Here is an 18,478-nt window from a genome sequence, read left to right as displayed (position 1 = left end):
ATTTCCTTTGCCCTGCAGTGCTCTTCTTATTATCAATCACCAGATAAAACAACAGTTCCAATAGCGAAGATAAGACTCTGCAGTTTCAGTTTCTTAGGCGAATGAAATGAACCTCAACAACATGCAAGCTATGGTGTACGAATTGATAGAACACTCCAATGTATTAGTTATATCCAAAGCAAGTGGAAATGGTCTGACAGACTGAGTAGCCCTCAGACAATAGCCCTAGTACGAACTGCAATACTATGCTATGTTTTGTTTTATAATATATATATTATATTACATTATGCTCATCATCACCATGGCACTGACACACACACGACCTGCTCCAGTGGCCACTAGAGAGCATATGGAGAGAACAGCTTTCAGCTGACTGCGAGGGGAACTCCTTCTCTACACAGTCAGACCCCAAGAGATTTCCTCTCTGGCTTTCAAAACATAAACATGTGTGTGCACGAAGCAAGATGGCTGGGCTTTGCTGGTCTTTGTCATCGCATAATGAAGACGACGTATTGGATGAACTGATGAAGGAAGGATTTCTACAGAAAACTGGGTTACAGTGAACTCGCCTGCCTTGACAAGTAGGTCAGAAGTGTAGTCGTTTCTCGTTCTGAACCACCAGCGTTTTCCCATTAAAATAATTAAAGTGAATAAAGCAAAAACATAAAGCCGGGGACCACATGTAGTGTGTGAGCATTAGTCCGACATGCGGACATGCGCTGCTCCCGTGCTTGCGGTTATGGTTAGGGTTTGAGGTAGGTTGTCGTTTGTCGGACAAATGACTAGTCTGAACTACGTACTGCACCGCATAAAGCCAGCTGCCGGGCAGAAGCTAACATCTCAAGATAATGGACACTGGACATTTCCTTTCTGACCTTAACCATCACCATCAGCTGCAACAAATGCGACTACTACCACTGCATCAAATGAAATCATTAGCAAGTACCACCCGCACCCCCCAAACATACACTGACTAGAGAGGGGGGGGGGGCAGAAGAGAGAGAGAGAGAGAGACACACACATTCATTGTCAAGAGCTAGGATGATAAACCAGTTTCTCTGGATTCACAGCCTGCGAGAGCATATTAAGAACATAAGACAGGGGGCAGAGTGCTCTCTCTCTCGACACGGCGTCTCCTGTTTCACTGAAACTGTTCCGCCATTGTTCCCCACCTGATGTGGACCACCTATTGTGTTCCCGTCCAGGCTCTCCCTCCCGCCTCACTTGAGCATTAAAGGCAGCATTCATTCCGCGTCACCCAGAGCAGACTGCCGTGACCCTCCCAGCGGACATCCACTCAGCTTCAGGGATCAGCTGGAGCAGGCAGTGTGGGTGGGGAAGGGTGGGGATTTTCTGGGTGTTGGGATGAGATGGGGGGTGGGGGTTCCTTTTTTGATGTTCTTTAATCCCACAAATCAAAGCATAAACGGGTCTCTCACATCCACAACTAATGCCATCCTACCCCTTCTTGTATTATAGCCCCACTGGTGAGCAGGTCAAGGCTGAGGATGATCAGCACATGGGTCCCTATGAGTCGAGTCAATGGCATGCTGTGACTCATCTGAAAAACTGTGGTAGCCTCTTTAGCCAACATAAATCAACCGTTCCTTAAATTAATTTATTATTATGGCCAGGCGAGCACAAACTGGTATGGAATAAGTTACGGTAAGTGTTCTAATCGAGTGAGTCTGCAAATAAACACATCTTTACCATTTTGATGGGTTTGCGCCGGAGGTCTGCGTCGCTCAGCGGCGTGCCCTGGTCGTCGGCGGGGGCCACGCCTCTCTTATCAAGGAGCTGCAGCAGGGCAGTGTTGTCCTTGGGGGGAGCGTCGGCAGCGTTTGCCCCCAGCAGCAGGCTGTAGGTGCGGCAGTAGAGTTCGGAGGACAGCAGGAGACGCGTGACGGGCGGTTTGAGGTGTTCCTGCTCATACTGGTCGCAGTAGAAGGGGTCACGCAGCTCCACGGGGACATTCTCTACACAAGAGACAAAACACACAGAGATGTTTGTCGTCAGAGAGATGCCTGGGAGTAATGTTACACTACTAGAGAGATAACAGTTAGTACTGCAAGCAACACTCCTTCAAAACCGCTCTCAAAGGGCACCTACGGACGGCTGCAATTCGAAACTGGCCTCTGTAAAATCCCCTTTTCCCCTCACTGTATGTGTATCTTTTCCCTTTTTGCTTCCTATATGATGAATTCCTGTTCTGTACTTTAGCTACATAGAAATGTCTATTTGTATGTCTCTAAATGTTTTGATGAATTGAACAATGTGGACCCTGTTGTAAACAAGTGTAATGCTTAATTGGGTCGTCCACTCACAGTTAACAGTCTTTGTATTGAGTTTGTGCTTGAAATGTACTGTAAATTCTGCAAACTGTTAATAAATATTTCAATCAATCAAGCAACAAAACACAATTGAAGGGTGGAGAGTGGAGATGATAAATAGGATCTGTGACACCTTTTCCACCGGTTGGTTCCCAGTGGGAACCGGTTCAGTTCTTTTTGGTTTTTAGTCCATGAGCCAGAGGTCCAACATTTGTGGATGAACTATACACTATATTAAATTGTTTATAGGATCAATACAAGTAAATAAATACATAACCCTTCCACAGTAGTAGCTTTTTCATATTTTTTCATATTTTCCTACATAATGCCTCATTTGCATATTAAAAAATGTAAAATTTGTAATACAATAAATCATTGTCTTCATGTAAGTACTCAATTGGGGAAGTTTCATGGTGATAACAATCTAATATAGGTATGGTTTTGCCCACTCAATTCATAATTAACGTTTCAATTTTGGAGCTCTGGCTCATGGACTAAAAACCAAAAAGAACTGAACCGGTTCCCACTGGGAACCAACCGGTGGAAAAGGGGCCTCTGAGTGTTCTGTAAATAGTAATAGATTAGGGAGCAGGCTGACATGACACCATCAACTCTACCATCAACTCTACTAACCTCTTCGTCTTCAGTCAAAGAAAAGCAGCCTTGTGATCTTGCTCTTTGCAAGAGGCTCTGGATAAGAGAGCATCTGCTAAGTTATAACGATGGAACCACCAGGGCTGTGCAGCCGCCACGCTACAGAGGCAGATTGAGACAACTGGTGACATGGTCTATACCCTGGGGCTATAATCATCTGAGTGAGTGAGCCTAGCAGGGGTTAAATGAAGCATGCTTGTTTGTGTATGTGTGTGCATTAGAGTGAGAGATAAGGTAAAAGGGCCTACGAGCTAGTGAGAGGAGTATAACTATACAGTGTGTGTGTGTGTTGTTTTAAATCAACCGTAAATAAGTCAAAAGGCCTGAAGGCAGTCAAGTGGATATGAGGACGAGGCGGGTCCAATTTCACCTTTCCTATACAGTAAAGTCTTATGCATTTCCCTCCTTGTCTGCAGTGCAAACAACACAGTTGTCCCTCCACTGATATGATGCCACGGTGCATTCCAGGACCCATCAGGGTCACATGTTTATCCAGAGCCAGTCAACAGCTATCGTGAACACATCCAGTAGTAATAATCAGCAGGCGTCACTCAGGGCTAGTGAGGCATGCGTGGCCCAGAAGGTTAGCGTCTGAGGATTACCAGATGCAATGCCACTTGTTTTTCCAAGGACTGTGATAATCTGCTGCTGTGTTTCTGGATATATCAGAGCTCCGGTCTCCACAGAACCAAATGTAAAACCTGCATGTAACGTGTGTTGATGAATAAAAGTGAGTGGAGTGAACCATAGTAGTTGGAGCCGGATACAAACAGGGACATTTTAATTCCATGTCTGAATAGCCTGGTGGACTTACGTGTATGTCAATGCTATGCACTGTGGTAGCTTAATTCCCAACAAGCTGGTTGAGTTAGGCAATTAATTAAGTTATTAGTAGGCTAAATAAACTTTGGACTGTTTCTTCCTTTTTTATCTGTAAATGAGACCAGAATAAACATTTCCCCTGAAACACACTTGACTGACATGCCCTCTGGGAAATTGGTTTCACCACATTCAGAGATGACAAAACAAGCCAATACACCATTGATACTTGACCTTCTGAATTTGAAGGACCTCCAGTTTAATATGCATTTGACCACGGACCACATTTGATTATAAAAAACAAAATATCTCTACACTGTAAAATCCTCAGTGTTTATTTAACTCAGAGAGTGTACACATGGACAAAGTATGAACGTGAGGGTCCATATTTGGTACAATTTGCTCACTCTCAGAGTTACAGACTTGTGGTGTCCATTTGGATCCCTGGTTGTCCCCGGACCGACATCGAGAACCACTGCAGACAGAGGCCTATACGAGTAAACAAACATACATACTGAACTCAGCATTGCTCTCCTTTTGAAACGCCCTACAGGTTGACGAGATGAAATACTAACCACTTCAACAACTGTGTGTGTGTTTGGTGCAGTACAGAGACCTGAGAGGGAACACTAAAAAAGGATCACCACCACAGGTGAGAGATATGGCCATGCTGTTGCCTCATGAAATTCCTGTAATGTATCCATTGACATCAGACAATGCAACAGGACAAAAAGCATGACAGAGCACAGTGTCCATGGCTCCCTCTCGCTGCCTGATGACTATAGGTGCAGAACAGCTGTGTGACTCACGCCACATGGCCCATTTTGTTGTGAACACCATTGTGTGCCTTTCAACTCCGATGGGCAGGCCAGGGGCATATGGAAAAACCAAACCCTTCCAAATATTCTCACTTTCAGTCTACTAGCATTCAGGGTACCACTGAAGCCCTATTTGAATGTTTTCCAACATTTTAACAATGTTGATATGCCAAAGAAAAGCCTGGTTGAAAGTGGCTAAAACAAAATAACACATGAGGAAAAAACTGATGACTCATGTCACATACATACTGATAATGACGTGTAAAAATAGGAAAAGGTAAAAGAAAATGTAAAGTTGGATGCAAATGACACAGCTCAGAGATTAATGTGGACGATAAGAGCATCATTTCCCTACAGGAAAGCGGAGCTATGAATGACATTGGTGTGTCACCCGCAGCGCAAAAAACAAACCGGGTGAAGATCCAGACCAAACCATTTTCTCATTAAATGTCTCAAGAAAATATAGAGCAAGCGCAACGACAGACGGTGGAGGCCAAGAGGCCTATTGCCCATCTATGCATTAGAAGAAAAAACGAAATACATCACCTGAATGTTGATACCACCACAAACCCACAGGATCGTATTTAGATAGCAAACATTTGTGTCTGCGTGCAGAAGTTAGCTAAGTGAAGCAGCAGCCTGCGTAAGTGCGTATTAAGCCCAACACACACCGGGTGCGCAGCGACGCGGCACAGGGCCTGGAGAATAGAACGGTGGCGTATCGGAGCGTCAGGCGAGGCGTGAATGCGCGTCGGACGCCGCCGGTGTGTGAGGCCCTTTACTCTCATGGCTGAGAGGTTCAGAGTCTGTTGGGCTTTGGAAAAGGCAAAAGTTAAACGTGTCTCTTTGCAGACCATTCTGGATAGTGGGTGGTTGGAGCCGTTATTATTATTTATTTTTTTAAAGATATTTTTTTGCGGCTTACGCCTTTTATTGATTTTTGAAGGGACAGACAGTAGGCTGACAGGAAACGGGAGAGAGATGGGGGGATGACATGCAGTAAAGGCCGTGTCGGGTCCGGGAGTCGAACCCGCGGCACACTGCGACTGGATCACCAGTCCGGTGCACAGACCGTTACGCTACGGCCTGGGCCGGAGCCGTTATTATTAACCACTTGCAACCTGCGATCCCTATTTTGGGAAAGTGAAAAAAAGAATCAAACAATTTGAAAATAAATAAATATAAATACCAGGCCTACAAGTTAATAATAATAAACGTTATTGTCCCGAAGGATATTCTTCTTACGCTTCACAAGACTGTTCAAAACACCCGCCAAAAAAAGAAAAACTAGAAAAAGTGCCCTTCTGTGCCCAGGTCTCCACCAAGAGGACAGGAGTGTGTGATGTTACTTTTTGGCAAGAAAGGGATTTATTTTCACCGGAGGACAAATATTCTCTATAAGGCAGTTCTCTGGGCAATATCGGTAGAGGGCGCAGCGGAGTAACTAAAAGTATTTTTTTCCGGTGGAAACAAAATCCCTTTTTGGCCAAAAAGTACCGTTTATACGTGTGGTGGGGGGGGGCTCAGAGTGCGTCCACTAAGGAAAGTAGTCTTTCTATATTGACACAACCCGTCTTTGTATTGGTGAGTAGGTCAAACGTCTGTGAGATTTCCACAAAAGAGGAGAGGCTGGTCTGATTGAGATTTGAGATTTAATACTGATAGTCACATAGCCTTACTGCAGGGCAGAATCGAAGCAGTAGAAGGCTATGGACCAGAGCTAGGAGTAATATAAACATGTTTTGTTTGTGTGTGTGTGTGTGTGTGTGTGTGTGTGTGTGTGTGTGTCGCGACTTGGCATGTTGTAGCGCCACCATGACGCTGATTTGAAAACTGTCTAGTGGCATTTCTTCCTCAGCCTAGTGGGAATATGCATTTCTTCCTCAGCCTAGTGGGAATATGCATTTCTTCCTCAGCCTAGTGGGAATATGCATTTCTTCCTCAGCCTAGTGGGAATATGCATGCACAGTTTCACCGCAATCGGACGCTGCGTTGAGGAGTTGTGGCGATTTGTACAAAACGGGCTACTCCTGAAAACTTTAGAAGCCAATCAGGATGGATTATGAGAATTCAAACAAACCCGTCTTGATCACATGACTATGGAGAACATGTGTACCGATTTGCGTGACATTTGGATACAATCTGAAGAAGTTATATTAGAAAGTGTGTTTTACATACGTCGGCCTCCTGGTGGCGCTATAAAGAGCAGATGTGAAAAATTCCAGGCAAAGGTTTGTCCTTGGCCTCTAGGGAGTGTGCATACATGGTTTTACACAGATCCGTGCAGTTAGAGGTAAAAACACTAATCGGCCAGTTATAGCGCCGATAGAGTTGAAAATGTTCCAGTGGCATTTCTTCCTCTGCCTAGTGGGAATGTGCGTGCACAATTTCACGGAGGTGTTCATGAGGTGTTCATGATTTGCGGCATTTTGTTTGAAACTGAGCACTCCTGCGAACTTTGGAAGCCAATATTATATTAGCCAATCAGGATGGAGTCCTCTGAACGACCAGTTTTGTTGAATGGCTCTAGTCTAGAGAGACTGTGTAGCAATTTGCGTGATGTTTGGACAAAATCTGTAGGTGTACTGTCCAAAAAAATGTTTTGCACAAAGCGGCCTCCTGGTGGCGCTAAAACCTTGGGGCAAAGGTTCAGCTGTGGCATTCAGGGAGTATGGCTGCGATCAAGCCAACGGTGCCGGAGATTAGCTGTTCACAGACGGACAGACGGACACACACACACGCGCGCGCGGACGGACAGAGTGCAAAACATACTCTCTCCCCATGCCTTGCCTGGTGGAGACAAAAAAGCATAACACAGAAAAACATATCACCAAGACAATACTTTAACATGAGGTCCCCACTGTGCACAGAACCATCCTATCGACGGGGCAGTTTGTTTGCAATTAAATGGCTGAGGACAAAACTCCTACTAAAGAGGACCTTATTCCACAGGAAGGTTCTGTATCTGTACAGTCAAGATAATGTCCCCGCTACCACCCTTGGATCTCCATACTGTATGGAGCTGACCTGTTCTGACATTCCACATGTTGAATTGTTGATCTGACCTCGTCAAACCCTGGACACTCAAGACATGCTACTAATTATGGCCAGTACAGAATTAATTCCATGTTGGTCCGCCATGCCAAAGCACCAGCGCTCGCCCAGCAGTCTGCCGTCAACGAGGCGGATGTGTGCACGCGACCTCATGTCCAGATGCCTGGCATGAAGTTGAAAAAGCGATCCAGGGGATGATCAGTGTCATTTGATATCGACATTTCTAACCATGATGGCCTTATAACCTTATTGTTCATATCAGAGAGTGTGGGTGTAGGAAGTCTGATGATCTTGGAAGCAATACGGGTAATACATTGGTAGCTCCGAACTTGCTATTAAAGCTATACATGCTACGACAAGGACCAGGTATATACGGCTTGAGTGGTTACAAACACAGACCACGACATAGAAGATGGTTGAAGAACTGCTACTACTACTACAGTATGTAATGGATTTAATGCAGATAATATTTGCCAACGTTGCTTCAGTGAGCTCAGCTGTGTAGTGTAAGCTTTTACAGTATTTTACAGGACCTGCAGGCCCGATAGGCCATTGCTGCAGATGAAAAAATGGCCATCATGTGTCCCTCCCTCTACCCAATTGATTGATTGAGTTAGCAAAGCATGCTGGTCATGTCACAAACATTATACACACACGTGTCTGGCAGGCGTCACCCAGACACAAAGAAACAAACACATCCAAACAAACACAAGGGTCAGCTCAGCTGAAAACAACTGCAGTGTGTGAGAACCAACCAGGCTACTGTAGCTCCTCTGGGGAGAAGCCGTGGGGCTGCCTGCACCTATTGATTATTTCCTTAGCAAGCATGATGCATGCTTATGTGATCATCAAATTCATAAATCGACTGAATCGGTTAGTCTGATTGACCACTAAAGCCCTACTTTTAATACTTCAAAGTTCATCATAATATGACTGTCGCACGCAAGAATATCTCACCACAATGCCGCATCACGAGGCATTGTGAGCGTTTAGATCTGCTATTTTTGGTTCCCCCCCAAAATCTATAATTTTCTTTGATTAACCAATCAGTAAGGTCAAAACCCCTGTCCCTTCTTCCACTTTAGACCCAAGAGGACTGACCATGCAGCATTGGATTTTGAGCCTGGTCGTCATGGTGACTGAGTGAACATTAAGAAGCTCTTCGTATTAATTAAGTGGCACAGCCGTCTGCAAAAACTGACCTGATGACGATGCGAGTTGCCTGGTTGTGTGATAGAACCCCTTCACAAACACTGGTGTGGATTCAATAATTCATAAGAGCTCAGATGTGCAGAAGTGTGCAAACTAAGCTTCCAGACAGAGGAAGCTGGGGCTCAAATGTCATCCTTAGCAATAAACAATTTCCCTTTTATTCTTAAGACTTGGTTATTCGGTTCTACACTATAATAACACTACACAAGTGTTATTGTTGACCTGTGCAATGTCTTCCGAAAAGGGGAAAACTACTGTAATCTTCTGATTGCTGAATGTTCCTCGTCGTAGAATTTCTGGGAAACATTTTACAGATGGAATACTTCACCTTTGTTTTTCTTATGTGAATGTCCTGGAACACAGAAAGTTTCAAAACGCTTCACCACGTGGTGAAAGGTATCAAACAGAGACGATTATATGCTCTGGTTTTAGGACAAAGCCAGGTCTTGTTATAATGCTCCAAAATGGCAGCAGTGAGAGAGGAGGCGTGTCATTCTCTCTAGCCTACATGTGACCTCAAGTCCTTTAATCCCAGCACCTTGATGAAAAAACAGGCATATCTAGAGTACAAAGCAAAGACTACATGCAGTACAGCGGAGCCACAAGCCTGGCAGGGAACACCAACTCTCTACAGTAGAATATACAGTAGAGTACAGTACAGTACAGTACAGTACAGTCTTACAAAGCCAAAGTGCCGTAACTACGTTTCTGGACACACCGACTTCATTGTGTATTCGAAAAGTAGTTTGTGATTATGGGGGATAAACAATTACCTCAAGAAGAGATAAACAATTCGTGTAATATCACTTATATGCCGATATCTCAGTTACATTTAAACCCATTTTTGAGGGGCCCTCCTATACACAGGTTTAAGGTTCGTCTTTAGTTCAATGTTGGTTTTGTAAAGGCCGTTGACAATGAAGGGAAGATTTACATCATAATGTGCCATTTACGTCATATTGTCTCTTTGTTGTTAATGGCATTTAATGTTTGTGTTGGCGCCGTTTGTTTTACATCACCATTACATTACCGTTAGACTTTAATATATTAGCGCCCCTCACTTCACACAGGTGTGATTTTCCAATTACACTTTTGTTCATAGTTACTGCACTGTGGCTTTGTAGGGCAGTGTGTACTAGTTGTCAAACTTTTTCATGCCATGGCTGGACACCAACATTTATATATATTTGCGTGCGGACCCCGCTTCTCCCCTGAAAATGTTTTGTGAAAGGGACCCCCAGAAGACAAGATTCATGTTAAAGAAATTCAAAATAGCCAACATGGCTGCCTTAGTGTAGTGGTTAGAGCATATGCCTTTCATGCAGAAGGTTGTGGGTTCAAACCCTGCCTGACGTCAGCAAGGGTTCCCAACATCAAATCAAATGGGTTCAGATATGAGCCATGTCTTGTGTCTGATCTGAACCGTACGTAAAAACAAATACATCCATAAATGGATAAAGTGGTTAAAATTATTGTGACGCTATATATTAACTACTTTTGCTGGGGGCATGTTATGTAGAACTGTGCAATATTGTCCATGCTGAGCATTTTTCTTTAAAAAATGTGGTGTGACATGGGATATCTTTTGCTGCATAGTCATTAGCCCTCATTAGAATATTATCTTGAGTAAACGAGTAAAGTATGTTGGTAAAACAAATGTAATTGTAAAAGGAAATTGCTTTCTGAACACACTGTCTTTGGTTATATCTTTATATTTATGTTTCTGTACTAATTCCAACCGCTATAAGCTGGTCATTGTCACTGAGTAACAAACATACAGCCTAATACCTAGAATAGAATCTACATCAACTGAAATCAATGGTTATTGATGATCCTTTAACCCAGTGGTTCCCAAACTGTGGTGCGTGCACCCCTTGTGGCTTGTGGTGCATGCAATATATAGATTATATACGCCATATTCAAGTTCATATATGTGCATGTGGATGAATAGGAAATGTATGTCTCTATATAGCTTATGCAATTTATATTTCTATGTGTGGGGGGGGGGGGGGGGGGGGGGGGTCAGGAGGTAACAGGGGGTGCATGGCCTTCGTTTGGGAACCTCCAAAAAGTAAACCACTTTAATTTCATACTTTGTGGCTATTCGAAAAATATATAAAGAGAAGCTCCGGGGAGTCCGGGCACAGATCTGTGCACAAAGTATTTATTTTGCAAGCTTTCGGTCTACTGACCTTCTTCAGTAGACCGAAAGCTTGCAAAATAAATACTTTTGATTGTGCAAAGATCTGTTGCCCGGAGCTTCTCTTTATATTTTTGGTTCTTTTAACTTTTTTTGTCATACTTTGGCTATTCAAAAATCTTGAAAATGTATGCAAACCTTTGAATATATTTAACTCAAATCTTTGCTTCTATTGCAAAATATTTTTAAATGGGGCTCAGCAGCCAAAAACATAATTCTGGGGCTCCTTGACATGAAAAGGTTTGAGCACTACTGATATAGCAACATATGTTTTTCATATTTAGGATTTAGAAGACATTTGTAGAATCGGCTTCAGGTCTTAACCCATTCTGACCTGAGATCAGATTCATACGAGGTTTCCACTGGACACACGCTGGTCTGATGAACCCATTCTGACCTGAGATCAGATTTAAAAAAAAATCTAAAAATTGATTTTTCAAAAAATAGCAGACCTACAAGCTCGTATCGCGCCACTCGGTGGCGCGATATGAGCTTGTAGATCTGCTATTTTTAAATAGCTAAAGCATAACATGATGCTGACACCAAAATGGGTGCCCGGTCAGAATGGGTTAAAGCGCAAATAACATGCATTTTAAAACTGCTTTTAATATTTAATAATCATATTGTCTATGTCCCTCAAAGTTATTTCTAATGGTTTGAGCCTCAATCACCACTCTGATATAACCAGGCCTTGTCAATTCTTTCTGGACTTTGAAAGCAGTTTTAGCTGCAGTACCACACTGTCCTGAGGTGGAGAGGGTGCTGATATGCAGATTATTTAATATTTGAGTCATTATAATACTCATGCTAGATAAAACCAGGCTTGTTTCCATTCCATGCCAGCTTGGAAAATCAACAATGGTGGACATTGTAAACAAAGTGGAAATGCAAATTTGCAACTGAAGACTGAAGAAATGGAGGAATTATACAAAGTAGGGTGACATTGATGACATCACGATGAGGCCAAAATCAGTCGAGCTGTTTCTGAGAGCAATTTCCATTAAAACACCCATATGACATGAAGGCCTGATTGTTCAAAATTGGTTATTTGTGGGGATAGAAAACACACATGGGAGCTCCAAAAAAACAAAAGAAATTGAAAAAGTAGAATTTTATGTTATAGGTCCTTTAATGGGTTAATCTGTAGTCTGCAATCTTTATGATAGAGATCATTACGTTGTTGTATAGCAGTCACTTAATGAAAATTACACCTTTCTGCATTTACAAAAGAGAAATATGGCTCGACGCGAAGCATTCAAGGTTGTCGTTATACACCAGGGGAGTGATGAATAAACAATCTGAAAATGCATTTGGGAATATTTTACCATCTGAAGGATTGCATCGATTTATCGTCACATAATATTTGCATTGTATTCGGATGTACTTATACACAAACAATAGTAAGTTGAGACAGGATTTAGCTTTTTGTATATTGCAATGCAATATCGTGTCTTTTCCTGGTTTTATCAATACTTTATTGCCTACTAGTACTAATGCTGATAATAACATGCCCAAAACAGACCCCAGGTTTTAAGTGATTAAAGTCTGCATTACAATATGAAATTATCTAATTTTGTATGTTCTACTATAGCTGTTCTATTATTTGATTTTAGTTATTGTAGTTATTGTCATTATTTAATTGCATTAAATTAATTAAATGTAATCGTAATCATGTAAATAAATACACCAACAGATATCCCCAAAATAAAAGTGATATTATCGTCACACTATTGATAGAGGTATTTAGGCCAATAAAATAATGATATTTGATTTTTATCTCCCAGCCATAGATGTCAACCTTGGTAATAAAATTGGTATAATGAGATTGACTTTGCAGGCCTTATATTACTAAATGCCTCGGAAGTATGCTAATTTGTTAAGTGAACTTGAACTTGACACACCTACTGGTTTCCAGTAAAAGTTAACTTGGGACAGTTAAAAAAAACACTCACTAGATTTCATGTCCACAAGATGGGAAGTAATCAAGTTAAGCCAATTAATTAACTGGAAATAGGACTTTAAATTAGGCTTAATGGTTGGTTTGGTCAGGCTTTTTGTTATCTTTTTAGCATAACCTTTGACTGTACAACCTGTACTTACTGTTAATAATCATGTTAACCCATTCTGACCGGGCACCCATTTTGGTGTCAGCATCATGTTATGCTTTAGCTATTGAAAAATAGCAGATCTACAAGCTCATATATTTTTTGAAAAATCGAAGAACGACTGACATTTTTAGAATCTGATCTCAGGTCAGAATGGGTTAATCAGACCAGTGTGTGTCCAGTGGAAACCTCGTATGAATCTGATCTCAGGTCAGTTTGGTCTTAGTCAACCAATGCTTTTTTCCATGCACATCTCTTGTGAACTCTAAAACCCTTTATATATACTTTCAATAGACAGAAGAACCCACTGTGAAAAAATCAACAACAGAACGTTAAGTCTCAACCTCTCTATCTGAAAAGGCTGGTCTCTACATGATTGTATGCTTTCAGGAAACACAATTTTAGATTTTCTGACGATATCAACTAATTGATTATCGACAAATTCCCATGACTATTATAAAGACTAAGAATTACTTCAGTCGAGGACAATCCTACAACAACTAAGCAAGCATCCTTCTCAGGTCCTGGTCATAATGTTGACTCCCAGCTACACTGATGGGGAGAGGATGAGTCAGTATTATTCCTACAGGCATTTACACTGATCCAAACAGCTTTGTAGTCAGGTGGAGCTAATGCAACAGTTTTGGCTGTGAAAAACAAACACGTTTTATAACTCCCTGCCCGGCGTAGACATGGAACTTTCATTTCACCTTCAGAATTTTCTCAGGAAGGGACTGGAAAACGTTACATGACTGGAAAATGAGCACCACTCACTCATAATTGTTAGTTGTTGCTCTCAGATACTTTTCAAACATACAAACAAGCACAAAGGGCCTGGCCAGAGTGCCCCTAAAGGGAAATCCTAGAACAGAATGGTTCATACGTTTTTCCCCAAGGGCTGAAATGACAGAATGAAGATGCTGTGTGGGGACAATTTGGTGGAAAGGTAAGCTGTGGAGTGTGGACTTTTTTATTTTATGAGTCCACTCTTGAAGTAACTGTCAACAGAGGAATGCTCTGTTAGTTTCTTGATGTCTGACAGTGCTCTGGTTTCTACCTTTTTCTTAGTCATGCTGAACAGTTAGGCCAGAATAAAGAACACTTATTTCTCTATTTATTTTTTTCTGGAACAGACAGGAACACAAAAACCTAGCCTACCGGTACTATAACAGCATCCCTGCCTGCCAGGAATAAACTAATAGGCTACAGTCCACTATAGTCCCACCCCCACAAATCTGGGCTAAATCTGGAACACATGAAAACACATTTAGTGAAAAAGTGATTCAGAGATTAACCTTGTTGGCTACATGAAGATTAATGACACTGATGGCCGGAGGAGCCATCAGACAATCTGCTCTGACTCCTGATGATGTGCCGTGTTGTCCTACCAGTTGAATTTCTGGGAAGGGAATAGATAGATGATGTCATTTTGCCTTAACCCATTCTGGGCGGGCACCAATTTTGGTGTCAGCATCATGTCATGCTTTAGCTATTGAAAAATAGCAGATCTACAAGCTCATATCGCGCCACCGAGTGGCGCGATACGAGCTTGTAGGTCTGCTATTTTTTGAAAAATCGAAGAGCGACTGACATTTTTAGAATCTGATCTCAGGTCAGAATGGGTTAACAGGAATAAATATCAACTGAGACCGGCTCAGCAGCAGGGCCATTAAAAGCTGGCAATCAGGAGGGACACTGTCTGCACGAGGGAGAGCACGCCAAAACACAAAAAACCTGCTGCCATTCTCAGGCCTCTCAGAGTCCTTTGGACTGACGGGGAGGGTGACATTGACTAGTGGGCGTGGTTGAGGTGCTAAACAGAGCACACAGAGAGAGAGAGGGAGTAGACAAACAGCAGGCTAGAGTCCTGGACCCATGGCCTGAGATTGCATAACACATACTTTGTTTAAAGTACAATCCAGTAAGTTCACCTCGCCCAATTCAGAGTGTTGGAGTGTAGCATATGATTAAACGCTCTAAGAGCCCTAGAGCCCGGGTAACCCAGGATTTTTTACTTTACACCTGACCTCATGAAATGTCTTAAGCCCGTTTTATTATTATTGATTTGCACAACAGGAACCATATAGTATACTACTTCTTTCCTACCGTGCTGGTGAGGTAAACAGACTAGTTTCTCAAACTTTATAGTTTAAAAGGACGACCACAAACCCCCATTTGATGCATTTTGAATTATGGGACCCCAATCTACACTGTAAAATCCTCAGTGTTCAGTTAACTCTGACGGGTGAATAAATGTAACCAAACCAACAACAATGTAGTTACATTCATACACTCAAAGTTACAGTTACATGTAGCGATTGGTCCATTTGGTTCATAACCATCAATCGAATAGCTTGCATTAGCTAGCAAGGACCCCTGGAGGCTGGACGCCAATTTGAGGACCAGTAAATGATGAGGTTCATCAGCCTATTTGGCTGTTTTATGGGATATACTACACAGTACACACTATAGGCCCATAGGCACCACACCACAGCAAAAATGAATGTGGGAACAGACTTAACTAGAACTCCCTTCAACAGCAGACTATATTGTGAGATACATTTGAAACCTGAGGCAAAACCTGTCCCATGATAGCTTATGGTCTTAAATCTAAAGGAGGATCTTCTCATGTGGATGTGGGTGTGTTTGCGCATCATGACTATGCCCCGGTGGTGGTTGGCTCGTGAGCTTTGTTGGCTGCATAGTGTCTGGAAAGTCAAATTATATCCTACATTGTGTTTACGCAGTAAGTTGCAGGACACAAAGGCAAAGTATTTGGGCATTTTCTGCAGCCTGGGGGAAGTAGATGTTTACAATTATGTTAAGAGTAGCAGTAGTAGTAGCTGTCCATGCTAGGTGTCAAAATGGTTTTAAATCAATTCATGTTAAAACTACACTACACATTAGAATAAATACAGTATAGTAGCCATAATGGATAAGCCTGGGTAAAGAGAGGGGCCTATTTTCTGATACAAATGTCAAACTGTGATCATCTGAGTGAGAATGAGATGTGTATAGGCTATAGGAGGAGTGCATGGTTCACCTTTCATGTGCTGCTGCTCTCTTTGTGTGCCCAAAATCGCTGAGCTCGTGTGTGTGTGTGTGTGTGTGTGTGTGTGTGTGTGTGTGTGTGTGTGTGTGTGTCTCTCTCACACACACACACACACACACACACACACACACACGTCACATGCATGCGCTTTTCATTAGGATACTGCAGAAATGCTGGACTGTGCAAACAATAGTGGTTTCAAAAACAGACTGAATAGGTTGTTAAGCATCGGGCCAACACACGTAGTCTATATAAACTGACCTACCTGCATTGCCGTAGGATTTTGCCAATAGCCATCCGACACTTGCGCATATTTTCGCCTTAGTGCAATCATACAAATCCAATGGCTTTATGTCCGGTACTACAAAAGTCTTCCTGGCACTGGAGTCCACCATAGCGAGTCTGTGGAATCGTAAAAAAGAATATATAGGAGCAATTCAAGCGACGAGGCTACTAGGCAGCCTAGGAACTCAAGCAACCATCCTTTTGAGTAACGTTTAGTCTATTCCATATTATTACCAGGGCTGGAATACGGATGTGGGTAAGCGTTTAGTCAGGAAAAATATCCGCCCGGGAGCTGCTTCCAGTCCAGACTCCAGATATCCTTCACCCCTCGGGTTGGGAGACAATATCACGGTTTAAGTCATATACAATGAAACCTAGCGAAGCCCCCAGACCATCGGATTATCTCATAAAGCCGCAATATTCCACTCGTTTTGCCCTCTTCATCCGCATTGCTGCTACAGCTCAGTGTGTAGACCAGAGAGCCCCGCCGCCGATGACTGAATCCCAGGTACTCCACACGGACATCACTCATCCGGCGAGCCGTCCAATGGGAGCCGAGCGTGAGCAGCGAGGGCGGGCCATAGGCCGTGTGAGCGCAAACAGCAGGTATAGGTATGTTACACAGGTGCATCTGCTGGCTGGCAGGTGGACAGGGGAGGATGTCTCACATAGTACATGATAGTAGGCATACACAGACATTATCACCAGTGTTGAATTAACTCAGGGAGTGTACAAATTAACCCTTCCATTTGTACACTCTCTGAGTTACAAATAGATTAAAAGGAGTAGTTCACCCAAAAAACTACTTATTTTCTATCAATTACACACTACCATGAAGCCTTGAATAATGTTGAATTAATGGAGATTGTTTTTGTCGCATTCCTAAACCAATAGTTTGATGACAACTGAGTGTCCTATTAACCGATGACCCAGTCATCAAATTATCAAAACAAATTAATTTGATTGAATCCAAGGCTTCATGGGGCGAGTCATATAGAAAATAAGTAACGTTTTGGGTGAACTACTCCTTTAACCTTGAGGATTTCCCTAATAAACTATTTTACTGCATTTGAAGACAGTATGCGGGAGTCCCTTCTTTTTTTCAGTAGGGCTACAAATATACAAGCCGACAATAATGTAAACAAGTCCCAACTTATAAAATACATATCCTGAAGCTAAATGGCTCAGTGCTCAATTAGGAATGCCAAGTGGGGGGTTGTTTTGTTTCCTGCAGTACTGTCCATAATGAAAACATTCTGGAAGTACCTCCCATCACATGATGTCACCGACGGCTCCAAGAGCTCTCTTGGCGCCCCCTCAGCCGTAAATTTCTAAGAGGATTACCATGGAACTATTTTAATCTAATGGCACTAGAACGCAATTTTCCTCATTCTCGTTTTACAATCCTTAAAAACCCAAGCTTGGATCCGCTATTATTCTCCGTTTTGAGAATTGCTTGCCACTTGCCAGTAAGTACAACTGGATAATGGATTACAATCTCAAATTATAGTTGGTTATGTCTGAATGCCAGGTGTGGTTTTTAAATAAAACAAACAGACGTTTTGTGAGAGTACAAAACACAAGTTCAGGCCAGTCTTGCATGGTTTGTACTTCCCCAGCTCCTGTTTCCTTCTGGCTGGCTCCCTTAATCCTCCCCAATGTCTCTGGAGAACAGCTTTCTTCCTTTCACTGTCTGTAGTATCACAGGTGTTTAACATGTTTCACAATTAATTTGTAACTATAAAATATGAGAAATAGACCACACTTGAAGAGACTTAGTCACTGGCTCTAACAAGGAATCCTAATCTAGTACCGTTTTTTAGAACTGTGGTCTACTTCAAAATTGAGAAACACTGACACCTTGTGGCCAAAATTAATACAAACGTCTACAATACAAATTGAGTAATCATCAATAATGTACCATGTACCAAGAAAGACTAATTCTTCAC

General features: G+C 42.4%; 1 protein-coding gene across 1 annotated transcript; it reads right to left on the bottom strand.

Moving 5' to 3' along the window:
• Positions 1–1,029: 1,029 nt before the first annotated feature.
• On the bottom strand, positions 1,030–16,996 carry camsap3 (calmodulin regulated spectrin-associated protein family, member 3; the record flags this gene model as incomplete). The annotated part of the gene is made up of 5 exons (XM_083780450.1): positions 16,764–16,996; positions 16,510–16,646; positions 1,711–1,976; positions 1,279–1,353; positions 1,030–1,071 (listed from the first exon to the last, which is right to left on the bottom strand). The coding sequence occupies exons 2-5, from the start codon at positions 16,637–16,639 to the stop codon at positions 1,030–1,032; spliced, it is 513 nt and encodes a 170-aa protein (XP_083636576.1). The 5' UTR covers positions 16,640–16,646; positions 16,764–16,996.
• Between the last annotated feature and the right edge of the window lie 1,482 nt (positions 16,997–18,478).

The sequence above is a fragment of the Protomyctophum parallelum genome (assembly GCF_964188405.1).
Source record: "Protomyctophum parallelum genome assembly, chromosome: 13".
In the NCBI taxonomy this organism is placed as follows: domain Eukaryota; kingdom Metazoa; phylum Chordata; class Actinopteri; order Myctophiformes; family Myctophidae; genus Protomyctophum; species Protomyctophum parallelum.
This window is presented reverse-complemented; position numbering and strand designations above follow the sequence as displayed.